Raw genomic sequence first — 27,472 nt, 5'->3', positions numbered from 1 at the left:
TTTGAATGTGCGTGGCTCTCTTTACCACGGCAGGACCACTTCGACTTAAAATTCACCTTTACTCTTGCTTACTTCACTTTTGCTGTTCACTCGATTTATTGCTTCAAACATTGTGCCTTTCACAGAGACTTTCGAGTGGCGTACTTCCTTTCGCCGGATAACTCTTTTACTTAGTATTGCTGATCTCACAGCTGTCTTTACTTCAAAGTTCATTCACAGTTTTGCCTTTCTTTGCGTCTCATCCACATGCGTGCAGCCTTCTGAAGAGGAAGTGGCAAGTGTCGTCCACACTCCAACCACCCCCTTTGTAGTACCAGGTACGATCACAACAAAATATGTGACGTATGACGAACAGATAAACCAGCAGAGAGCTGCAGTCGGGCTCTGCCCAGTGCCTATCAGAGTGACAGTCTTATATCTCTTACCAATTCTCTTCACAATAACTTTTGATGGCAGGGTACTCGCAAGTCTTCCTTGTTCTTGACTTCCGAGATAGATGAAAATAGAGGAGCGTCCCCCCAGTCGTCCATAGGCTAGAAAGCTGGGCTCTGTGCAACCCAGGGGGCCGCCCCCTGGGAAACCCTCTTGGGGGAATAAAACCCAGATGGTATGGTAGAAGCCGGTGAAGAATGATCCAAACGGAATCCAATTGGGCAGGATGATGTGAAGATGTAAGTGAATCCAAGTGGAAGGAATCCAAAATGGGCAAAGCAACATTTTGGTAGCTGAAGGTGATTGAGATACTGGGTAATACCAGTCCAGTGCCTCAGCGGCTCAAGCGTGAGGAGCGGGAGCAAAAGGAAAATAAAGGTAAACCACACGGAAGGCACCGGTCCAGAGGGTGACAGAAAAGTTAGAGAAAATTATATATATATATGGTAGGAATTGGCAGAACTGCCGTAGACAGGAGCAAAAGGATCCACAGGAGTACGGTGAAGGCAGGAAGAGAATGGTAAGTATTAGGCTGAAATGGTAAGTAAAAAAGAAAAGAATACCGTGGAAGGGTTGCGAAGGGAGGAGTAAGTAGCTGGCAGGAGTGCCGCGATATACATGCCGGCCGCGGGGACGGCCACGGGAGGAGAAGGTAGGCCGCGAAGGTACGGTGAAGAAAGGAAGGAAGACGGAATGGGCAGACTAGTGCAAAGATAGCAAAAGGGAGCCAGAAATAGGAAAGAGACGGCGAAGAAAGCAACAGAGCAGATGGTAGGACAGAAGGAAAAGGTAAGGAAAGTCGGGAAAGTTCCAATCTTAAGAATACGAAAGGAAGTAGATTTCCAAGCGGGCTGCAAACGCAAAGGAGAGCAGGAGCAATGCTAAATCGGGAAAGAGGGAGTAGCAACGCAACTACCTGTCTTTCCCCACTGCGCTATATAGAAGTGAAGGAAGTCGTGAATATACTCCTCCATCCTGGATGGAAGACTAGATTGGTAACAGTAGTTGATGGAAATAGAACTGAGTAACCGCCATCTTGGATTCCACTGAGCATAATGATGATGGTGAATTTTCATTTTCGCCAAAAGGATCTGGGGGTATTTCTGACAGACAGCACCTATTCAAGTACCGACACCTAAGAAAACATGGACAGTAAGGTATCCATTGAGAAAACCATATCTACAGGCAAGACAAAATAATGGTTGTCAGAATGGAATACCCGAATAATCCAAGAAGATATTAAATGACAACGAATGGTGACGTCATCCGAAATCGGACTGACGCACATATACAAGATATAATGCCCTAAGAATACTGATAAAGAGACGAAATAACATGGATAAGTGACATCTTGAGCCTAAAAGTGAAGCAGTTGATGTCAAGATGCAGAAACTTATGCCTTATGCATGATGAAAATTTTCAGTTAGTTTAAACGTGTACAGATGCAAGAAACCGCAAGAAGCAAGGAAATTGTTAAGCTTACTATGCTTAGTGGCAGATAGATTGCGGCAAGCGCCAAAATATACATATATATACCTCAAAAGAACTTTATAGATTAGTGTAAATCCACTACGCACATAAGCAGAATTGAACAAAGGTTACAAAAGGTCTCAAGAGGAGAGTATTGCAGCAAACAAATCAAGAATTAAGACGGAAAGAAACCCAGCTGAAGGTAACCATGCCAAGAAGCCAAGGTCGTATCTGGATGGAGTAGGCCAACAGTGGATACAATTAAAGAGAAAAAGAACAGAGTATCCTGTTCAGAATGGTCAAGATAAGCCACAGATGGTAGAAGACTGACAGAATTAAATCAAAAACACAAATACATGAAGAAGAGGACGATTTCACGGTGTCCGAATCACGTGACAAGGCAGGCAAGAAGGGATGAGACTTTCACACCTATGCATGGATCCCTGCCATACCCATACTCCTTAAACATTCTCAGACCAAGAAGCAGACTTGAGGCCAAACTACAAAGAAGTAATTGACACATGACCACTGAGGTGAGGATTGATTGTAACATAATTGGAGGGAAGCTGGGGTGCAGACAAACTCCCTGCACCTGGCTGGTTGTTCTGCATGCTGCTAGACGTAAGTGGAAAAGTCTGAATGGGGTTGAAGCCAACCCAATCATAGTGGAGTGGGTAGAACCAATGAGACAACGTACTTTTAGTGACATTTATAGTGGCCATTTTGAAGGAAGGGCTTAGTTTCCCCACCTGACATTGATTATCCAATCCCTTCTCCCGGTCACCACATACAGTTATGGTACCTATGTTAAAGTTACCTCCCTATAACCAATCCCGTTGCATGTTAGTTGAAGCGAGAAGGAAGATCGAGCGGTTGCTGTTGTTCATTGTGCTCCTCGTTTTTTGTACTTGTCATTAAACGGACTCCATTTACCAAACTATTGAGTTGCCATCAACCTTTGGTCATTGCAAATCTTTCTGACTGAATTGATAAGTTAAGATTATCTTTTAAACACACTAATACACATTATTTTGTGTCTACAGGTTATTAAAAATGGAATCGTCACCATGAGTAGACTGACCTAATGTGTGTTTTTTATACTGCTTGTGACGTAACACATTGTGCTTTTTACACAGTGTGATTGACACCCTTTTTCAGCAGGAAGGTGCCTCAGCTTCATATAAATAAATTCCTGTTGTTAGCTGCATATTAGGATTGTGGTATTTTCCGTTCCTTATTCTGTATGCTTTTAGATAAGCGGCACACCAGCGCAACCTAGCTTTAGAGGGTTTGTAGGCAGTTGTAGTTAGAACTTCATTCCGTCTTTCTCTCCTCTGTTTTAAAGCAAGCTGCAATTTGGGACACCCCTTGTTGTGTTCCATATTGGTTCTCTCACGAGGGCCGTTTTGGAATAGCCTGATAATTGTTGCTATTGCTAATGTAATTTCAGGGTATTGTTCCTTGATTGTGTTATAATACCATTGCTCGGACAAACCCTGCATTTAACCCATAGGCACCCTATTTAATAGGTTCACACTTTCCTTGCTTCTCTTTGTCAGCCTCTTCACTTTACCATTATGTGTTACACACCTCCGTGCCAGTCTTTGGCTTTTTAGCACTGTACTCATTCATAACGTTCACTGTATTGCAGTGGTCTGGTTAATGCCCCACCTTTCTGTGACACTCTTTCACTACTACTCTACCTCCTATAATTCCCACCTCCACATCACTATTACTATGCCTCCTATTACTCCCACCTCCACACTACTACCACTACTCCAACCTCTCCCTCTGCATCCATCTGTTTGCTGGTCTTGCCCTGCTCCCCCTTCCTCTCCTCCCACCGATCTGGGATTGGCCTGTGGGGCCTGTCAGTGGAGTTTTCCCAAAGTCCTTGCGCTCTTCTTTGAAGTTTGCGTTTAATTGGACACTTTCCCTTTTCTCTTTCATCCATTATAGGTTTTGTCCATATTCAATATGCATAACTTGTTCTTGTTTCACGTTTTCATTCAGTTCTGTATTCAATATATATATAGTTAGTGCTAGTTCAAGTTTCCATTCAGCTAGGTGTTTTAAGATGCATATGTTATCTTTGGTTTGAGCTTTCATTCAATTCGGTATTTAACATCTATATTGCAGCAGCTTTGTTTCATATTTTCATTCCATTCGGTATTCAATAAACATTGTACGGCAGTTCATTATCTGTGCGCAGCCTTCCAAAGGCACCCCGGCTTCAAGTGACCTCCCTGACACTCATCGGCTTTTGGAATCCTCTCTGGCTTTTCCACCTGCCTTCGGTCTGCTTCTCCTGTCACCGAACCACCTCCTGGGAGCCCCACTCGCACTCCGTGTGTTCGCATGCACATGCTGGGGCCTCTGATTCCCTGACCTGGACGCGGACGGCATCCTTTCATCTTTCCTGCTTGCTAGCAGGATTAACACACTTCCCAACATTGAGGTTCCCACGTCTGTTCACGGCTTAAGAGGCTTTGGGCTCCACAGCTCCCTGGGGCATCGGCCGGCATGCTTGCTTCCTCACAGGCCCCACCATGACCTTCTGTTCTCGTCACGGGTCTCCTACTAGTTTGTCCCACAGGTCTCCCTGTTTTTGCTCCCTTTGCTGTTCTCTAGTTCTCCTTGTATACATCTGCAACCACTTGACTAGTTGCAGTTGTGGATTCCTCATTAGATTTGCCTGACCATAGTTGAGGATACATGCCTGACCCTCACAGCTCTCTGCAGGTATCTTCTTCGTCCCAATACCAAAGTAGTGAAATGGAGTTTGAGTGTTTACTGCTCTTAGTCGCCTCTTCCTCGTCCCAGTACTTTCAGGGCTCAAATGTAGGGAAATTAGGGAAGCTGATTTACAATAGTCTATAGAGCCCGCTGGAGGGGTAGATTGGTCATCAATAGGGAAAGGTGGATACCAGGTCGCACCTGTGGGCACCCCACTCACAATCCCCAAGGACCCTCCACCCAGGTAATCCTCCCCCGCTTCTCCACCCCCAGGGTCAGGATACAAAAGTGATGGCCTTTCCCTGGCCACCTGAGTAGAGGATTCAAGGGGAGTAGATGTGAGAACGTCCTCAGGTTTCTCACAGTACACTGAACCCAGTAGATACAATAGTCCAAAGAAACTTACACAGTAAATGTTATATTAAAAATATTAATTTATTATTATTTACACAAGGAAGGTGGTAAATACTTATTTTACTAACCAACACACAGGTATTCTTAATAATAATTTTCTAAGGTCATTACTTCAATGGTAGTTGCTCACACTTACAATTGTTACAGAGTTTGACACTGATGACAGTTCTACCGTATTATCAGTACTACCGCGCACTCACATTACTTCAGATATACGGTAATTGTATTTAGTTAGCAAAACCACATAAGATAAAGTCTTTAGGAAGGAACATGTTTAGTTATAAACACAGCAGCAGAGCTTAACATTGTAGAAACGTTTTTCGGACCTTTTTTTATCACTTTCAAAGTCCAATCCCTAACTATTCAAAAAAGGTCAGTGTAGGAGACAAAGTAGCAGAATAGCAAATGTTCCACAGGATACTTTCAGTCTCTAGGATAAGATTATGTGAGGATATAACACAAGTGAGGAGGACCCTGCAAAAGGACTGCCGAAAGGGACACCAGCTGGCAAGCTTGGGCCAGAGGTAGGGTAGTCACCCTGGACATCTCTTCACACAATCCAGTCACAATAGAGCGACTCTTCGGTTCAAGGTAAGTTCTACCTTTCACCCCACAGTACCTTAGGTTAGAAGAAATTAACATAGCTGGATTGTCCGCTGTGCAGCAGCGACGGGCCTGGTCTCCTGATTCTTCGGTCTGGTGACGAAAGGAAGGACAATCTATAAGATGTCTCAGCAGCATTCTCAAGAGAAGACCCTTGGCACAAATTTTGTCAATCTCCTTGGTCTGTCTGTGGTTTTTACACCTTTTTCTCTGTGCCAATAAAGGACATTATTGCCCGGTCGATCTTCTTCGCTTCCGAAGTCCTGCACTCTGGTGAAGGGACTTAGATGGGTGGGATTGTGCCTCTGGAGGTCAAACTGGAGCTCACCAAAGTTTGGCCTTACAAAGATGTCGCACTGCAAATGGTTGGGAGGTCTCCTGGTATCTTCGGTCTGCAGCTCTGGGAAGGCACAGCACCGCAGGAGATGGCTCAAGTTGTAGTTTGTCTCAAGACTGATTGGTCCCACCAGCCAAAAGGGAAGGAGTCGTCCTCTTCAGAGGCTCCTCTGGCAATTAGAAAACAGAGTCAGGACTTCAGTGGTCGCTTCACGGTAATTGGTGTCTGCATGTGTACATGGTCATCTTCAGCTTTAGTTCTTCTGTTCCAGTTGTCGACTTGCCTTTCACCTCAGAAACCTCACCTTTTATTCGGTTTTCCCACACACTCCTCTGAAAACTCTCAAAACATTTTACAGAAAGGGGCGGGTGGCTGTCCTGTCGGGACAGCCAGCCCCCCAGTGGGAACTGGTTCCATTCAGGCACTCTGGCAGAAAAGGGGCAGGGGAGTGAATGACTCCTCCCCTACTTCCTGCCTGCCCAGACACGCTGGAGCCTAGGCTGGGACACCCAAGTGTTCCTGCCAAAGGCAAAACACATACACAGACCTCCCCCTCCCAGAATGGCCGAAGAAGGGCTAACCAAAAACAACCATGATAGAAATGGCAAAAAAAGAAAGGAGCCACCATGTTGTGACCCTATTGTGCAAAACCGAGACTATGAATACAGTCTGCGGAATAAAATAGCACAATACTTGGTAGAATACGTCCACTGCCACCAGCCATAACTATAGGGTTGTCTATGTGACTAAAAAGTCACAGAAGCAAAGAGAAGGGGGATACTGGGTATCCCCTTAGCACTCCACATAAGGTGGTGTGTGCCAATCTCTCCTAGTATAAGGTTTTAGGAAGGATACAAAGTATTAAGAACTGTATTTGGTAAGGATAAGGAAATAATCTCAAAGGAGAACCCAAAGGGTTCCCAGCAAAACTGCACATAAGGTGCTGTGTGCTGCAAAAGTGAAACACAGATGCCTTTAAAGAGATATGGAGGAAAGCAGACTCCATAGTAAAGATAAAACAGAGTTCCAAATGTCAGAGAAAATAAGAATGAATGAGGGGAAAAAGGCTCCCCTCATTCAGGATGGAAAGAAAAAGGTCCAGATGTCCAGCAAAATGTACTGGGGGTCTCACTAGGAGAGGGGATGAAGCATAACAATGATACATCTCCCTAACAGGGCCTTTTAGGTTAACCTCCCAGGACAGCCTGTTGGTTAAGGGCCCCAGGGCAAAGGGCAGCTCCTGAAGAGGCAGCTCCACTCTGTGTTTCCCTGTGTTCGCCTGGGAAGTCTGCTGCTGCCAACCAGCAGCTACTGATAAAGTAAGTGTGGTCTGGGTGGGGAGTACAGCAATTCATGTATTCCAGAAAAGCTGTACCACTCTATTTACCTACATAATATAGCACACCAATGCTAGCCAGCTATCAAGTAATTTCCCAATCACTGCTGTGTACCAATTCTTAGGTGTTTCCATTTAATGCTATCTCCAATTTAGGCATGTTTCCTACTTCCCGCGTTTTTCACATAGATAGAATTGTGGAGATTAACCATGCGTCACACATAGATAGAATTGTGACGTTTAACCATGCGTCACAGCTAGATAGAATTACGAAGCTTCATCATGTGTCACACCTAGATAGAATTGTGAAGTTTAGTCATGCGTCACAACCGATAGGATTGTGTAGATTAGCCACGTAGAGGAACATAGCAAGTAGCCAATGTACTGACCAACCTGCTCCTACTTCCCCAAACACACCACCCAAACACCATACACGCACAATGAGCTAGGCAACATATACCCTAACACACACCCAACACAAGTAACACACACTAACAACCTAGACACTGGACCTTACCCGTACGAACACAACGAGCCAGTGCGCACAACCTTAAATACCCGCCAATCTACACATAACACACATGCACACCCCAACATAACAAACAATCACATAACAAACAATCACATAGAAACATCCCAGGCATTGGACCTTACTCGTATGGATACAACAAGACAATGCGCATAACCTTAAATGCCAGCAATTTACACATAAAACACACAGACACAACAAACATAACAAACAATCACATAGAAAACATCCCATGCATTGAACCTTACCCATACGGAAACAACAAGCCAGTACATGCAACCTACCATCTGGTTCTGGGCCTATTCTATCACTCTTCCCTCACTAACCCGTCCTCTTTCTTGCAGAGGCACGTGAGCGCCTGGAGACTGCCCTTGGGTGGTAGCGGTGCGTGGTATAAATCAACATAACATTATTTCTGATGCTTGTTAATGTGCTTAGAATCACATGCTGTGCATATAGTCCGACATCTAGTGGTAATCGCAGAGTATTGCATCTTTCTTTCAAGGATCGATAGGGGACGTCAACATGGGCGTCACTGTAACACTATCCCTAACGTGACGTGTAATGTACCCAAGGTCCCTCCGATTGTTTTTTTCCACCCAACTAGTTGGTCGCCTTATGCGGAGTACCTCAGCGTTATTGAAAATTCATTGTTAGTTGTCCCACGACTGGTGGTCATTTAGTCTTTGTCTTCTCTTCAACGACCACTTTGTAGATCTCTATGCCAATGTCATCCAACTGCTGCCTCAGCGACTGGTGCATTGATCGACGTCTGACAACCGCATGGCCTAGTACATCCGGCCAGGCCCTTACAGTAGGGAAAGTGGGGCCCTAGGTTGATTCTTTTCTGAGAATGCATTCCCTCTCGGTCCGGGGCCCTCACTGCATCCGTCTTCTCTGCAGGCGTCCGAGCATTCCACGCATAAGGGCGTCTCTTCTAAAAAGCAAACAAGTGCCGACACGCCGTCTAAGAGTGCGTGAGCTTCAAAGGGTTCAGCTGAGCCCTTAACCACGACGACGCCTACAGGCACGTCGAAATCCCCTACATGCATGTCAAAATCCCACCTACAGCCTCTGGAGCTACGCAAGAGTCTTGCGGCTATTGTTTCGGCAGCGGAATGACCAAAAAGCACTCCTCTCATTGAGAGTAGTACACTGAAGGGGCCCAGTGTCTGTCTAAGGCTTTATCTGATAAATCCACTCCTCTAGCCTTTCCCTACTCCAGACACCTCTACTTCCTCCCTGTGGACCAGAGAGAGGTTTGAAAATTACATGGACAAAATACCACAGTTTAAAGACTTTTCTCAAAGGTTTATTACTCCCAAGAGACCCAGGGAGGAGGATTCTTGCCCCATTTTACCAGAGCTGCAGAAGCGTCCAATCCAAACTCAAACGCACCAAGAAGAAGTTTTTGAGTTTTCAGAACCTGAGGAGACATATGGAGATCCCTATACTCATGAGGACAATCCCTTTGGGCAAGACGAGACGGACCAGTGTCCAGATTGGGAACAAAATGAGCTAGCAGATGATGCTCCTTGGCTCTCACCCACTCCAACTCCTGACCCAGACGTCATTTGCCTGGACCCGCCCGCCTCGCCTCAACAAAGGCGGCCATCGCCCATTGACGACCAAATGGCTTTCAATGTCATCCTGAAGAGAGCCGCAGACCACTTCCAGATCGCCATACAGGAAGCTGTTCAGGACTCTGATTTTGTGAAGGACAGCCTAAAGGATAAACCACCCACAAGTCAAGCTATTCCCCTGCTGCAGTCCATTAAGAAGCTTCTTGCACCTTCCTTACTGTCCCCTTCCCTTACCAGGGCTGTCAACCCTCGGGTCGAGAAACTGTTTGGCCCCTCTCCATCTGACCCAATGTACATTCGGGACCATGCTACACCAGACTCCCAGGTTGTTACCACCACCAGGAAGAGGGCGGGGGTGTCACTGTCTACTGCGGAGGCACCATCCGACAAAGACTGCAAGAAACTCTATGCTATGGGCAAGCGCATCACCACGTCGGCAGGATAATCCACAAGAACCCGTACGATCACACATGCTGGCGGTCGTCTGAGGGAAGGCAGGCGACACACAACATCCTTAAGAACACACTAGCACAGGGTATTCTTCTCAAGAGGCATGCCTGGCTGAAGAGTTCAGGGTTTAAGCCGGAGAGAACTTGTTCGGTAAAGCTGTGGACGCCGCCTTGGAAATGGCAAAAAGAGCATGAGACACTCTAGTCTGTCAACCAAATCACAGCCAAGCCCTTTCAACGACAGGGAGGTGCAAACTCTTGCCGTTTCATTCGGGACTAGTCCTTGTCACGATCTCCACACTGACAATACGGCGCAGGAGCAACCCCATGGTCCTCCGGACAAGGTTCGGCTGGCAATACCCAATACCAGCAAAGGGGACAATGCAGAGGCAAGGGTAGGGGCAGAAACTCCACCCCAAGAGGCTCCCCGGCCTCAGCATCAAAATTACTTTCCAGTCCGTGTCCCCTCCCATGCCTCCCCGGTCGGGGGATTGTTAACATCATTCCTTCATGCATGGGACGGGGGTCACATCAGACCAGTGGGTGCTCAAGACCATCACCCACAGTTATTGTATCGAGCTCCACCGGCCACCTCGATGCCATCCACCAAAGAGCAGATGCCTGTCAGCAGCACACCTGCAGGTCCTGCTGGAAGAGGTCGAGATCCTTCAGGAAAAGGGCACCATAGAAGACCTCCCCATACATCAGGTAAACAAGGCTATTTATTCAATGTACTTCCTTGTACCCAAAAAGGATCTCACCATGTGCCCTGTGTTAGGCTTGCACCCAGCGGTCAAATTTGTCATACCGCAGAAGTTCAGAATGACAACATTGCAGGAAGTAATCCCACTGCTGGTGCAGGGGGATTACATGGCAACATTGGATATGAAAGGTGCATACTTTCATATTTCAATGTTGCCAGGGCACAGAAAGTATCTAAGGTTCACGATAGAGGACAAGCACTATCAGTTCAAGTAAGAAACCTGAAACAGGGATAGACTGTGTCCTGTTGCGCTGGCAAGATTGGAGTATTGTGTGCCAGCTGCGTGGTGAGTAGTATGTGGTTAACCCCGATACCACTACATAGTCAAAGAGGAAAAAAAAAACACTCATGCTCTGCGTGTCTCCATCCAGGACACCTCACCAAATCTTTCACTCCAATGAGGGGGACGGCTGGCTTTAGCATTATCCATATAATGTAATACTTACTTTAAAGGAACGCACCAATCTACTTATTAATAAACTATAGAAAAAACCCATTTGCCTTGAAAAATACTTTTTAATCGAAACAAGTGTTGGCTGTTTCTGCTAACTTCAATACCAGGCAATAAACTGGAATACCAAGCAGTTGAAGACTTTGGGACACTTTGTATCTGGACAATTATTGTGAACTTTACTGGCCAAGCGCAGAGCGCGAGTGGTTTTTTCACCTTTGACTACTATCAGTTCAAGGTCCTTCCGTTCAACATTGCCTCAGCCCCACAGGTGTTCACGAAGGTACTGGCGGTAGTAGCTGCTCACCTGCGCAGGCAGTCCATCCTGGTCTACCTTTACCTCGATGACTGGCTAATAACAGGGGATTTGTATGGAACATGCCTAACAAACACCCAAAAGACAATAGATCGCCTCTTCAGTCTAGGGTTCTCGATGAACGAGAAAAAGTCCAGCCTGGACCACAGCCAAGTCAAGCAGTTTCTGGGGGCTCTAATTCAGACCAAAGAAGGTCTCATCTTTCCTTCCAACGAGAGGGTTCAGAACATGCCGTTCCAGATCCCTCACTATGTAGCCAATCGCGAGAGGTGACCATACGCAAAGTCATGCAACTGTTAGGGATGATGGCCTCCTGCATCTGCCTAGTTCCTCGCGCGCATCTGTGCATGCGCCCCATGCAAGAGTGGCTCTCGAGCCAATGGTGTCAGGCAAGCAGACAATGAGACGATCTAGTGGTTGTCTCGGCAGCCCTCGTTCGGTCTCTGCACTGGTGGTCAAGCGAAAATCTCTTGCAAGGGAAGACCTTCACCACCCCGCAGTAGAAGCCACTCTCACCATGGACACATCTCTGGCAGGGTGGGGGGCTCACCTCTTTCCTCAGACGGCGCACAGCGTGTGGTCCTCAGCGGTATAAGCCAACCACCTAAACTTGTTGGTTCTGCTAGCAGTGTTCGAAGCTCTGAAGGCATTCCAAACAGACTTCCAGGGGAAGACCGTCCTAGTCGTCACGGACAGTACCACGGCCATGTATTACCTGAACAAACAGAGGGGCACTCACTCTCCAGGGCTATCCAAACTGTCACAGAACATATGGAAATTGTTCTGCGGGTCTCCAGCACACCGCTCGAATCCCACACACTTCTTGGCTCCCTAGAAACACAGAACCCTCACCACGCACCTGCCCTTTTGAAAGTTAGTTCCTCAGTGGAACAGCGTCCTGGTCTCTGGCCTCTGGTCCTGGGCAACTCTGCTGTCTCGGTTCTCTTCCCGACTTGCTCTCCTCCTGGCTCTTACTCGCTCTCCTACTCGCTCATGCACCTGTCAGACCACACCTTTTATAGTGAGAAGACCAGTCAAGTGGAGTCGGGTGCTATTGAATGCCTTACTTTCCCCATGTTATTCCTAGGAGTAATCTTGAATGATCTTAGTTGCCTGTTCCTTGTATCAGTATTTGGTGGAAATGGGGAGGCGGAGAGGGGGTGAGACTGGAGATACCTCATACAAGCTGAGGGAGAGTAGGTTGGGGTGTTTTTTGGACTGAGGAAATACCATGGCTCTACGTTGGGTATCCTCATCCCAACCCCTTGTGACCCTCGGCTCAGGTGATCCTCCCTCACTTGTCCACCCCCAGGGTCGGGATCCAAAAGCGATGGCCCTTCACTGGCCACATGAATGGAAGATCCTGAGGGAGTGGGTGGGAGAATACCGTCAGGTGTCTCAAAACTCTTAAGCTGCAGTTGCCCTCGGATCAAATTCAAGTTGTTTGAACCAAGGATGTCGATGAGCGCAGCCATTTGTGGCAGCCGTGGTACGTTTGGAAGTGCAGCAAGGTGGGCAGGCTAGTTTTCAGTGCAGAATGCACTCAAGTTAAAAAATGAGAACTTCGGTCCACTGCAAGAGAGAAACCTAGTGCTCCAGTAATGAAAGGATGGGTCCCTTTACACACCACATTTGTACAATTCTGCATATTTATGTTATTGATAATTAAACACTTCAACATTTTTTTTGACCTATTTCCAAATATTTCATTTGGAATGATGACCGTGTCCTAAGCCAATTTTTAACAGATACTGCTTCATTATAGAGCAATAATTTGTATTTTGCTTGAAATACAGGTGATCCAGTTATCAAATCTATATTTACGTCAAGTCCAACACCCAAGAAAGAAACTCAATACCAACAACAGCTTATGCATCTGGGACTAGCCACAGGTACTTGCCAACCATTAGAACTTGTTTAAGGGTGGTTTACAAGAGAAAATGCAAGTGACATTGAAGTGGCATTTATTAGGTGCTCAAATACCAAATCCTCTGTTTTATATATATATATATATATAGTGGTCACTTTTGCGCTTTGTGGTGGCCTCTTTGGCATACATAGCTTTTAACATCTAAATGTATGGTTCATAGTTTTTATGTCCATGGATTTTTCAGTTCTCATTGTATTAGCACTTTATACATTTGCTGCTATCAGGATGAGCTGTTAATCATGTATTTATCTGCATTAGGACTTTATACATTTGCTGCTACAGGCACTTTCACTTTATGATTAATTTGCGGGTTATCCAATGTTTTTTGGCAGTCTATTATTTAGTTGCATCTGTCTATTGACAGCTATTAACAACCCTATTTTGGGGATGCTTGTAGTACGTGTACTTTACACTAGCATTCTTGCACTGGAATTGTTTCCATTGGCTGCTACAGCATTAGCACCTTATCATGTGCATTGTGCAACATTATGCCTCTGTCAGCCTAACATACATTTGCATATTGTCCCTTGGTAGCTATGACCACTTGCACTGTTTTCCATGGTTCTTGCAATTTATATGTCCGCTACTTTGGGCTCCTCTGCAGCTATGTTGCATTGCACGTGCATGTTATATTTATTTGCCCCTTTTCGACATGTATTTGTATTTATTCAATTCTGAACATATAATTGGTTGTAAAGACTTTTTGTGTGTATTGATTTTGGATGTGTTTTCGCATGTTCATCCATTATGTATTATTTGACAATCTGTTACAACCATTTCTGCATAGCCATTATGGTGATGATATCTGTGTTTTTTTACATATCGGTATTGGTTGGATGTATTTGATTGTGGTGGGCTCCATTCCAACATGTCCGCCTGCATTGCCTGCCTGGTTGGTTTCACTTTCATTACTGCCAATAGGGTGAAGGGACCACTCTATATCTAAGTGACCAGTAGCCACTTGAATCTTTGTGTGAACAAGCACCTTTTAGGTGCGAAACGCGTTACCTGGACTTTCTTTCCTGTTGTACCCTGCATGCTATACCATTTTTATAATAAAACTGCTGTGTTATTGTTTCACGGATTTTGGTAATTTATTAGTCTCTCCTGCCCTTGGAGTGCGGTCCGCCCGTGCTTTTGTGGTATTTTTGCCCCGTTTATGATATATATATATATTCAGTGAAAAAACGTTAAAGGGACGTTATGGTTCCAAGTAAAACCGAAAAACCCCTGAAATTCGCCAGTTATGGTAAGCTAAGCAACCATAACTTGCGCCACCACCGTGCACTGCTAAGACTAACACCCAGGACATCAAAGATGACATCACAAATGTCATTGATGACATCACTGATGACATCACATGTCTGGCTCACTCATTTTTCCTTTACTGATATATCTAGGCCGGTAACAGTCAGAAACTAAAAAATCACTATACTATAGTACAAAGTACTGTATTTGTAGACTAAAACTTCAAATATGTTCTTACAGTAATTCACTTAGGGTCCACTTAAAGCATATGAAACATATACAAAGGGGAAAACATAGACTTGGAAGACAGCAATGCTTTCTATGTATGAAGATGATTAGTAAGGTTATCAACACTGTCTTATAGTTCTGTTGTTTTTTTATTACTGTACTTTCCCTGGATATGCTCATATGTGTACACATTGCACTTACACTACTTTCGTTAGGGTCTAGTCACAATATGTGATAGTTATACATAGGGAAGTAGTAGCTTTGAAGCAGAGCAATCATTTCTGTGCATGAAGATAATCAATTAGGTTATGAAGATTGTCGGGTAATACTGATTTTTTTTTGTTTACTTCACTTTCCCTGTATATGCTCTATTTGTATGTGTTGTTGTCTGTTTGTGTTTTGTGTGCAGTAATGCAATAATGTAGTAAGTGGGTTTGATTAGGTACTTATTAAATGTTTCACAGTATGCAAGACTCTAATAAGAAAACATTTATAATTTTAGTACTTAACATGGCAAGATTATTAATATTGCATCTTCATCATGTCTGCTGCACACTATGCCTATGGTACTACATGTGTACCTTAGTATATTGGATATACCTGTGGCGTCCCGGTGTAGGAAGGAAAATCCTTTTCCAAGATGGCCACCATGGAAAGGGAGGGCGGGGGTTCATACAGGGCCCCTCTTCGCTTTCTATGGCAGCCTGCAGAAGGCAAAAATAGAACCCTATGACCATATTACCACAAGCACATTTTTCTTCCCTTTCAAATCTATCCTAATTTCGAATAACTTTACCACAAAGCCAGTTCTAGGTGGACACGGACTCTTTAATCCTATGTTTTGTCCCTTGTGGTCATGGCCAGTAGCCAGATTGTCCGGATCATGACCTTATTCCATGACCCAGAAAATCTGGCCACTGCCCATGGCCACAGGCTACCCCTCAGTCACTAAAGGTATACTGCTATTTTTTGTAGCTACATTATGACACTTGTCAAAAAAAAAAAACACTGGCACATTTCCAAAACCATGCTTGTAGGTCCTTGCCAATGCTCCTTAGGCAAGTTTGCTGGAAATCCGCCCATGTTTTATTTTTTCAAAAGTGTCAAATGTATGCACATACAATCATCATATAACCTAGCCCCACTTGACAAAATCCATTCAGACTTTACGAAAACATTTATATCTAGATCTATGATCTTTTTGCAAACCTTTGTGTAGATTTGTCAAATGGCACCACATTTCTAAGCCTTTACAATATTTTGGGACCCCCCAGTCTAATTTTGCTCCCTCTTGACAGAATCCCACCAAACTTTCCAAAAACATTTATATCTAGATCTATTATCAGTTTGCCAAAAGAAGTGTAGATTCATCAAATGGCACCTCATTTATAAGCTTTTACATTATTTTGGAACCCTGCCTCTAATTTTGCCCCCTCTAGACAAAATCCCACCAAACTTTGCAAAAACATTTATTTCTAGATCTATTATCAGTTTACCAAATTAAGTGTAGATTCGTCAAATGGCACCTCATGTATAAGCTACTACATTATTTTGGGACCCCCCCTCTAATTTTGGCCCTTCATGACAGAATCCCACCAAACTTTGTAAACTAATTCAGAATCAGGTCGGAAATATACATGCAAAACTTCATGGAGTTCTATTAAGTGGTGCCAAAGTTATAAGCCATTAAAGAACTGCATTTCACCAACCCTGTAATGCTGAGGTGTCCGTGAACTTTTCCGGACTGTTCGAGAACATCCGAACTGTTCACGGACTTTCGCGGCAAAAAACCATTTTTTTTTTGCTTCTTGCAGCCATATCCCATCCCACCCTCATCACCCCTCACATCCCCAGAGATTATTTGATAAGTTTGACAAGTCAAAGTTATAGGGGGGGGTCCCAAAATTTCTTTTTTTTCCTCATAGACTGAATGGTGAAAAAACTTTGCCCACGCCTACAGGCCAAACCGCTGGACGGATTTTCACCAAATTTGCAGCAGGAGCGGCGGCTTGGTCCCGAAAGCGGGCTTTTGTAAATTTGGTGAAAATCCGTCCAGTACTTTTTAAAAAAATTACCAAAAAGTAGGTCTAAAAAATTAGTGATATCTATGTCTGCTCCGCGGACACACTTCCCTATTCGCTTAGCGCACAGGACACTGATTGGCTTAGAGGGCAACGTGGTGTCCGCGGACATCGGACGTGCCCGCTGATTGGATGGTGAAAAGCGTGAAGTGCGTCCGATTTTTGGAAACGCCCGCCATCTTGGATTGGCAGACAGCGGCCGGTGTCCACGGACATCGCGGAAAAAACATATTAAATAAACACAACATTGCACTTGTCAAACGTATCAAATAATCTCTGGGGAGGTGAGGGGTGGTGAGGATGGGATGGCATATGGCTGAAAGAAGCAAAAAAACTGGTGGTTTTTGCTGCAAAAGTCCGCAAACAGTTCGGATGTTCGCGAACAGTCCTGAGAAGTTCAGGGACACTTCAGATGTTTGGGGGCAGTTTTTGGATGGCATATAACTTTGGCACCACTCAATGAAGCCACATGAAATTTTGCAATTTTGTTCCAGACCTGATTCCGAATGTGTTAGCAAAGTTTGGTGGGATTCTGTCAAGAAGGGCAAAATTAGAGGGGGGTCTCAAAATAATGTAAGGGCTTATACATTTGGTGCCATTTGACAAAAGTACACTTAATTTGGCAAACTGATAATAGAATTAGATATTAATGTTTTTACGAAGTTTGGTGGGATTTTGTCAAGAGGGGCAAAATTAGAGGGGAGTCCCAAAATATTGTAAAGGCTTCGAAATGTGGTGCCATTTGACAAATCTATACAAAGGTTTGCAAAAAGAGTATAGATTTAGAAATAAATGTTTTTGTAAAGTCTGAATGGATTTTGTTTTTTGACTAGTGTCAGAATGTAGGTACAAAAAAATAGTGATTTACCTTTGCTGACTGAGGTGTAGCCTGTGGCCATGGGCAGTGACAAGATTGTCCAGGTCATGGAATAAGGTCATGATCCGGCCAATCAGGCTACTGGCCATGAACACGAGGGACAACACATGGGGTTAAAGTGGCCATGTCCATCTGGGACTGGCGTTGTGGTAAAGTTATTCGAAATTGGGATAGGTTTGAAATGGAAGAAAAATGTGCTTGTGGTAATATGGTCATAGGGTTCTCTTTTTGCCTTCTGCAGGCTGCCAAGGAAAGCAAAGAGGGGCCCTGTACGAAACCTGCCTTCCCTTTCCATGGTGGCCATCTTGGAAAAGGATTTTCCTTCCTACTTAGGAAAAGGAAAAAAAACATTTTTTTAGCACCCCGGGATCCCACTTTGGGAACCTAGGGTGCTAATGGCCTTCCCCCATTACAGGGGCTGGAATGTGGGGGATAATGGTCCGGAGACCTCGTTATCCACCCTCACTTCGTTTGGGCTGATAACCTGGGCTGCCAGGCCGGTATCCACCGTTCCATCCCTGTAACCGGGGATAAATGCCACAATATTGCCATTAGCATAACACAAAATGCAAATGGGAATGTTGGAAAATCTTATTGAGTCTATGTACTTTACTGAGAAATATAAAGTAGATGGAGTCACTAAGTTTTATTTTTTTAGTTCTATTTTTTAACTGTGAAAGGTGGTTCCTAAAGGAACATTTCTTTTATTGTTTTGGTTGCATTTTTTTTTTTTTTGGCAGGAGAGCTTAGAATGAAAGGTGGGGAGGGAAATGAGGGAAGAGGCACCAAACACTAATATGGAGGGGCAGGTGGACAGGGGAAAATGTTGCACGTGTGTTATTTCTAAGGTAGAGGGCAGTGTGTCTCATGCTCCTTGATTACAGCAGTGGTGGTGTCTCTTGGGGAGGAGGGATGGCATTAGCTGATTCCATTTTAAGATAAATAGCAGTTTTGTTAAAAGTATGTACTGTGTACTAGATTGTTAATGGATGAGTAGGAATAGGTGTTGGAGCTGTGTAAGGGAAATTTTGAAGTTGAAAGTTCCTAGATCAGTAGAAAATGCAGTTCCGAACTGTCCGCGAAGCACAGATCTTATCGTGAAGTGCGGACGGGTTCTCGGACACATCATCATGCCGCGCGCCAGCATATGGTCATGTGGCACTGTCCGTAAGGTCTGCAATGAAGTCAGATGTTCGTAGACGTTATGGTTAAGTTGCACTAATAAAAGCCTATGAAATTCAATGAAAAACGTTGTTAAAGGGACGTTATGGTTCCAAGTAAAACCGAAAACCACCTGAAATTCGCCAGTTATGGTAAGCTAAGCAACCATAACTCGTGCCACCACTGTGCACTGCTAAGACTAACACCCAGGACATCAAAGATGACATCACAAATGTCATTGATGACATCACTGATGAGATCACATGTCTGGTTCACTCTTTTTTCCTTTACTGATATATCTAGGCCAGTAACAGTCAGGAACTAAAAATTCAAAAAGTACTATATTTGTAGACTTATACTTCAAATATGTAATTCACTTAGGGTCCACTCACAGCATATGAAACATATACATAGGGGAAAACAGACTTGGAAGACAGCAATGCTTTCTATGTATGAAGATGATTAGTAAAGTTGTCAATACTTGTTTTATAGGTCTGCTGTTTTTTTTATTACTGTACTTTCCCTGGATATGCTCATATTTGTACACATTGCACTTACACTACTTTCCTTAGGGTCTAATCACAATATGTGATAGTTATACATAGGGAAGTAGTAGCTTTGAAGCAGAGCAATCATTTCTGTGCATGAAGATAATCAGTTAGGTTATGAAGATTGTGGGGTAATACTGCTGTTTTTTTGTTTACTTCACTTTCCCTGTATATGCCCATATTTGAATGTGTTGTTGTCTGTTGGTGTTTTGTGTGCAATAATGTAGTAAGTGGGTTTTATTAGGTACTTATTAAATGTTTTACAGTATGCAAAACTCTAATAAGAAAGCATTTATAATTTTAGTATTTAACATGGCAAGATTATTAATATTGCGTCTCCATCATGTCTGCTGCATACTATGCCTATGTTACTACATGTGTACCTTAGTATATTGGAAAAAACTTCATAATACTATGCTATTTGGATTAATGCATTGCTTAATGCACTACGTTCCTCATGATATTTATTCCAATGATCCTTGACACTTTTTTATTAACGTTTCAATAAGAATCCTTTATACAGACTTCATGAAAAGTAAATGCACATGTGATGTCATCTTTGATGTCCTGGTTGTTAGTCTTAGCAGTGCACGGTGGTGGCGCGAGTTATGGTTGCTTAGTTTACCATAACTGGTGAATTCCAGGGGTTTTTCGGTTTTACTTGGAACCATACCGTCCCTTTAACAAAGTTTTTTCATTGAATTTCATAGGTTTTTAGTAGCGCAACTTAACCATACCGACCCTTTAACAACGTTTTTTCATTATATATATATATATATATATGTATATATATGTATATATATATCACTAAAAAAACTTTGTTGAAGGGACGTTATGGTTAATTTGCGCTACTAAAAACCTATGAAATCACAAAAAAAAACATTGTTAAGGGAACATTATGGTTCCAAGTAAAACCGAAAAACCCCTGAAATTTGCCAGTTATGGTCAGCTAAGCAACCATAACTCACGCCACCACAGTGCACTGCTAAGACTAACACCCAGGATATCGAAGATGATATCACAAATGTCATTGATGACATCACTGATGAGATCACATGTCAGGCTCACTTATTTTGGGTCACTGAAAAATCTAGGGCAGGTGGTTTTATTCAGTGACAATCAGAATATACAAATTCAAAAGGTGCTCTATATCAAAACATTAACATTGTAGTATGTTCTTAAAGTACTTTCCTTAGGGTTTGGTCTCAGCTCATGGTACACATGCATGGGGCAATAGCAGGCCTCAACCACACAATTAATTTGTATACAGGAAGATAAACTTTAATGCTATTAACATTTTCTGATGATGCTGTTTCTTTCTTCCTTACTTTAGTTTCCCTGTATGTGCCTCTCATTCATATGCATTGTGAGTCTTCATATGTATTGTTTGTACTAGCACAAGTGTGTATTAAGTCTTACATTGTTAGCTAGTTATTACATGTTTAACATTACCCAATCACCCCTCACATCTTGCTACCTACATAATAAAAACAACCCCTTGCTGGTAGGCACTTTTCATTAACATTACTGTCACATGTGATGTCATCAATGACATTTGTGATGGCATCTTTGATATCCTGGGTGTTAGTCTTAGCAGTGCACGGTGGTGGCGCAAGTTATGGTTGCTTAGCTGACCATAACTGGCGAATTTGAGGGGGTTTTACGGTTTTACTTGGAACTGTAACGTTCCTTTAACAAAGTTTTTTTAGTGAATTTCACAGGTTTTTAGTAGTGCATCTTACAAAAAGCCATCCGTAAAGAAATGAAATGGTCCTTTAATAATTACCTTTCACAGTTTATAAATGTAAAGAAAAAAAAATCGCATACACTCCATGTACTGTATGTTTCTCAGTAAAGTACATAGACGCAATAAGATTTTCCACCATTTCCACTTGCAGTTTGTATTATACTAAGGGGAATATTGTAGCGTTCCTCCTCCGTTCAAGGGAGTGGAACGGTTAATGAAAGGCCAGCAGGCCAAGGTATCCGCTCAATCGAAGCGAGAGTGCATAACGCGATCTCTGGGTCATTACCCCCCTCCCCTTCAACACCTAAAATGGGGGATGAATACCATTAACAATCTACATTTCCAAAGCAGTAACGCGTAGGACTAAATAAGAGTATTTTTTAGTTCTAAATCGGGACGCCTGTGGCGTTCCAAATCAGAAAACAAAATCCTTTTCCAAGATGGCCACCATAGAAAGGGAAGGCGGTTGTTCCATACAGGGCCCCTCTTCGCTTTTCATGGCAGCCTGCTAAAAGCAAAAAGCAAACCCTGTTAACATATTACCACAATCACTTTTTTCTTCCCTGTTAAAAGAAAACAGTAACATTTTAGAATTTGTAAAGTACTTTTTAACAATAAACTGTCCGAGACCATCGGACTATTCCCATTTTCAATCAAATAGTAACTTTGTTTCTTCAGTCATCATTGGAAATGTTAATCGTGAGGCACACGTTGTTCTTTTCCCATACACTAAGTAGTCGAAGCAACCGCTTCGGGCGCACAGTGATTTCCAAGATGACGGCATGAACTTTGGCCTGCACCATCATAAATGAGGTTATGTTACTCCTAATGGCCACTGCAGCGTAAGGACAAATGGGACCCGCTCTATCGTCCCACAAGATTGTGACGGTTAGGCAGGCGGTCACGAGTACGTGTATCTGGCGTGGAAAAAATCCATCGCTTGGCAGCTGGAAACCATGACATTCACAATAAGGAAGGATGTAGCTGGTCGGAAAACAGAATAGAAAATACGTATCAATACCCAACCTTTAGCAAACAATTTAAAAAACGCCAAAAAGAACGAGGAAAGTGATAAACAAATCGATGTGGCCATACAGGACATCGTAAAGAAATATAGTGTTCAACATGGGTGAATCTCGTGGTAGCCTATAAATGCCGAGAAGCTACTCTCTCCATAAGTAACAACACATTACAACTACACAAAAAGATAGTAATTCAGTGGCATTGCCAAAATAAATATTCAGAAAGTAAAAAATGAAATCATGAGATTTCAAAAAAGACAAAAAGAACATGGAAACTGATACACAAATCGATGTGATCATACATGACATATCAAAGAAATATTAGCGTTGCACATGGGTGAATCTAGGGGTAGCGTACAAATGCTGAGAATGTGCACTCTCGGTAAGTAAAAAAAAATGACAAGTACACAGAAAGATAATACTTCAGTTACATTGTCTAAATTTATGTTCTGTTAATAAAAAGTGAAATCTTGTTCTGGTGTAGAGGAGGCAAAAGCAAACTTACACAATATTAACCGGTTCCATTGTCTTGGTAAAGCTCAGACAGCAATGTACGTGCAGCAAAGAATCTTCTGCAACTGATATTACATGTGCCTTACAAACGGTTTGAATACATAACCTTATCAAACAGTATTTTTTGCAAACTGTCACTCTCTGCATTCTTACTGAATTTTCCCTTTCACTCAAGGTCAAAAAACAATTGACCCTTATGAGTTTAGTGGGATGCGTGGGCCTACTGAGCTCGCAACCAAAAAAGCAAAGCAAGTAACCTTCGCTCAGAATGCAAATACATTCTGACTTTGCAGCAACATGTCTCAATCCCTTCATGAGAACTGGTACTCCCATACAGTTGCAGAATCGCTGTTTCCATCAAACAGTGCAGGTGGCTGCCTCACATTTCAAACTCTAGGACGCCAGCCTGACCGCAATATTTCTTTAAGTAGATTGTAACACAGACACAGTAAATCAGCGTCTGTACTTAATGGACACTATATTGAGCAGCAACTTTCAATTTACCGTATGACTTGGGTGACAAGAAAACCTCACTTTTGACTTCTTGCTGCGACATCCCATCCCAGCCTCATTAAGCCTCACCTTCCGGGACAGTATTTCATACGTTTAATAAGTGCAAGGTTGTGTTATTTTATATGTGTTAGTGGCAATGTCCGCGTACACCAAAACACGAATGAAAGGTGGCGGGCGCAGTGAAACAATCTGATGCACTTGACGCTGGGCAACATCCAATCAGTGAATGAGTCACATGTCTGCGGATATGACGCTACAGATTAGCCAATCGTTATCTTGTCCACGGAGCGAACAGGGAAGTGTGACCGCGGAGCGAACATAGATAACACACATTTTTTGAGACATTGTTTTTGGTCGTTTTACAGAAAACTACTGGACGGATTGGCACCAAATGTACAAAAGCACGCATTCGGGACCAAGCTCCAGCTCCTGCGACAAATTTGGTGAAAATCCATCCAGCGGTTTGGCCTGTAGGCGTGCGCAAAGTTTTTCCCCGTTCAGTCTATGGCAAAAAAAGACGTTTTGACACCCCCCCTATAACTTTTCTCCCCCTGAACCAAACATCACCAAACTTTGCAAGACAATTCAGCATACCCCATACACCTTTTTTGCAAAGTTTGGTGAGGATTCGTCCAGGGGGAGCAGAGTTATAAGCCGCCCAAAAAGTGCTCTTCCTATGGAAACTGCCACAGGTTTCCCCTTTTCTCACCTGTTTTCTCTGCTTGATGGAATCCTTAGGAGGAGTTTTCTTTGGTATGGTTCGGGTCTTGTACAAGCCTGCTCGGCCGTCTTCGGCTTCCAGTGTTCGTTCAGCTTCAAGTCCGGGATCGCTAGGAAACTCCAGGAAGTCCATGAAAGGGGAAAGGAGCACTCAGAGGCGGGTGCACGGAATCCGAGAGAAGGCTGAATAAGAAGTGAGAATAGTAGGAAAGCAGAAGGTCCGGAAACCAGGAATCAACAGAGTCCCGCGAAGGCGATCTACAGAGCACACGTCTAGCCACAGCTAACAGTAGCGTTGAGACGCGTGGGGCCGCGGGGATGTGGCTACTTTATAGAACGTGCTGCATTGGATGCGAAGGCTGGTAGGCAGCGTTCTGTGCTTGCGGCCATGTTGGTAGTATAACAGAGCGTAAGCCTGACGTGTTGGGGACCAGGAGGCCCAGAAGGGGCGAGTCCGATGGTTCATGACAGCATGCCTCCTCCGAAAACCTGTCCCGCCGGGTTTGCCCGGGTGTATGAGATGGAACCTTCTGAGTAACCTGGGGGTATTTAAGTTTGAGATGGGTTCCCAACTGCGTTCACTGGGAGAATACCCTTTCCATTCCACCAGGTACTGGAGCTGACCACGTTTATATCTGGAGTCACATATGCTGGAGACTTCATATTCCAGTTGGTCATTGACAAGTACGGGAGTAGGCCTGAGGTTAGACTGAGAGGTCTAGATGTATGGTTTCATTAGAGATGTATGAAAACCTGGGTGGATTTTCTTCCAGGAGTCTGGTAATTTGAGTCGAAAGGCCACTGGGTTGATGATTTCTTTTATAGGAAAAGGCCCATAATACCGGGGAGGCAGTTTATTTGGCCGTAGATGCTGGGGCAGCAGTTTCGAGGATAGCCATACTTTGGGCCTCATTATGACCTTGGCGCTAATGGGTTAACGGCGCCGTAAAAGGCTGCCGTGCCGTTAACCCATTAGCGCCTGATTACGAGGTCCCTTTGCGGGACCTGACCTTAACGGCTGGTCTACACCAGCTGTTAAAGTAGGGACCCGCAAAGGGACCTTGGTGCTAAGTACGGTACTGCAATTTGCTGTACCATACTTAGCGCCTTCCCCATTTCCATAGAGCCCTATGGGGCGAAAATGCGAATGGGGAAGGGCCATGGTTAATGGGGAATTACCGCCCCGCCTACCTTGGAATAGGGTAGTAATTACACATTGAACCATGACGGACCCGTTACAACACTGGCACCAACCATGGTGCTAATAGCGCCATGGTTTAGTGCCGGTGTTGTAACGAGGGCCTTTATCTCCTAGTGCATAGGAGGGCCCTGGTCTTCTCTTTGAATCCACATAATGCTTGGTCTGAGTCCTGGCTCTTTCTAACTGTTCTTTGGCTTCTCTGTGTACATTGATGAGTGTTTCAATCCAGGAATCGACTGTAGGAACTGGTGTAGGATGTGGGAGGACAGAAGGTAGAACCGAACGGTGGAATCCCTGGCTACAGAAAAAAGGGCTGGTCTTAATAGCCGAGTGATCTGAATTATTGTAGGCAAATTCAGCCAAAGGTATTAAAAGGGACCAATCGTCCTGGACCTTGGTAGTGAAACAACGAAGATACTGTTCTAAGGTCTGATTCACACGTTCAGTAGCTCCATTGGTTAGGGGATGATAGCCTGAGTAGAGGGCCCGTTGAATCCCTAGTATCCGGCAAAGGTGTTTCCAAAACTGAGAAATGTATTGAGGCCCTCTGTCTGATATGATCTTGGAAGGGAGTCCATGAAGTCGGAAAATGTGTTCCAGGAAGATTCCAGCAAGTTCTGATGAAGATGGCAGTTTATACAGGGGGGTGAAATGAGCCATATTGGTGAAAAAGTCAATAGTGACCCAGATAGTCGTGTATCCCCTGGAAGGTGGCAATTCCACAATGAAGTCTGTAGCAATGAATTCCCACGGCCTTGTTGGCAGTGTAGGCTGCAGTAGCAGACCCGCTGGTCTCTTGTTATCATGTTTGTTTTGACAGACAGAACAGGCTTGTACGTACAGTTGTACGTCGGTTTTCATTCTGGGCCACCAAAATTGCCTTTGTACTAGACGGAGGGTATTGGTAATGCCACGATGTCCGGAGTGAAGGGTATCGTGACAGAGGTTTATTATCCTTTGTTGTAGTTTTTGTGTGGGAATGACTAGAGTATTATTCTTGAACAAAAATCCATCCTTGGTTCTCAGATTCCATTGATTCTTCCTTGAAATATCTCTCCAGAGTTCAGAGGACTGGGTTTGCATGCAAACTTTTTCCAGGAGGCTAAATGCTTGAGCTACAAATATCATATGGGAAACATCTGAGGAAATGTCCGGTCTTCGGGGGGTTCGTAGTCAGGACGTCGGGATAGGGCGTCAGCAATTATATTCTGTGTTCCAGGAACATGATGAATCTGGAACTGGTATTGGGCAAAGAAGAAGGCCCAACGGGCTTGACGGCTATTCCTACATTCCAGTGCTTGTAATACTTGAAGATTTTGATGGTCCGTGCGAACCTGGACAGGATGTTTTGCTCCCAGAAGTAAATGACGCCACTCGGCGAAGGCTTGACGGATGGCTAGCAGTTCCTTTTCTAATACAGAGTAATGGGTTTCACTGGGAGTTAACGTCCGTGAAAGATAGGCAATAGGATGTTCCAGTCTGTCATCAAATTCCTGTTTCAGAACTGCTCCAATGGCATAGTTAGAGGTGTTTGTTTCCACTAGGAAGGGCTGGTTGATATCAGGTTGAGCCAGGATGGGGGCTTGTGTAAACTCTGTTTTCAACCGTTGGAAGGCTTCCTCCTGAGCTGTTGTCCAAGGATAGGGAGCGTCTTTCTTCAACAAGGCAATAATTGGTCGGACTATTTCGGAAAAGGAAGGTATGAATTTCCTATAGAAATCAGCTAAACCCAGGAAAGACTGGATCTGTTTCACGGTGGTCGGACTTGGCCAGGATAGAATGGCTTTTACTTTGGATTGATCCATTCCAATACCTTCTGGGCTAAGGACAAATCCTAGATAGTGAACAGTAGATACATGCAAAAGGCACTTCTCGGGTTTTGCCAGGAGCTTGTGTTCACGTAGCCGTTGTAACACTGTCTTAACATGTTCTTCATGCTTGAGAAGGTCCTTAGAAAATATTAAGATGTCGTCCAGATACACGATGACGAAGAGAAATAGCATATCCAAAAACACCCGATCCATGAAGCGTTGGAAAACCGCCGGGGCATTAGCGAGTCCAAAGGGCATGACCAAAGGGTGTTCTAAAGGCTGTCTTCCATTCGTTGCCTTCTCTAATACGGATCAGATGGTAGGCACCTCTAAGATCCAACTTGGTGAATATTATGGCTCCTCTTACTGCCTCCAGGATATCTGAGATCAAGGGCAACGGATAGCGATCCTTAAGGGTGGACTGATTTAGACCTTGATAATCATGACAAGGTC

The 27,472-nt window shown here is 44.0% G+C and overlaps 1 protein-coding gene across 2 annotated transcripts in view; it reads left to right on the top strand.

Annotated features, from left to right (window-relative positions):
• Positions 1–27,472, top strand: part of LOC138582119 (zinc finger protein 34-like) — a 256,603-nt gene that overhangs the window by 214,289 nt on the left and 14,842 nt on the right. The window contains exon 6 of one of the 2 annotated variants that reach the window (XM_069653108.1): positions 13,216–13,311. The exons of the other annotated variant lie outside the window; for it this stretch is intronic. Coding sequence (XP_069509209.1) covers positions 13,216–13,311 — 96 coding nt within the window. The remainder of the gene's footprint in view (positions 1–13,215; positions 13,312–27,472) is intronic. 2 annotated transcript variants of the gene reach the window in all.

This window comes from Ambystoma mexicanum, chromosome 3q, assembly GCF_040938575.1.
Source record: "Ambystoma mexicanum isolate Mex_15411 chromosome 3q, UKY_AmexF1_1, whole genome shotgun sequence".
In the NCBI taxonomy this organism is placed as follows: domain Eukaryota; kingdom Metazoa; phylum Chordata; class Amphibia; order Caudata; family Ambystomatidae; genus Ambystoma; species Ambystoma mexicanum.
Note: the sequence above shows the minus strand (reverse complement) of the source record. Positions and strands in the feature narration are given on the sequence as shown.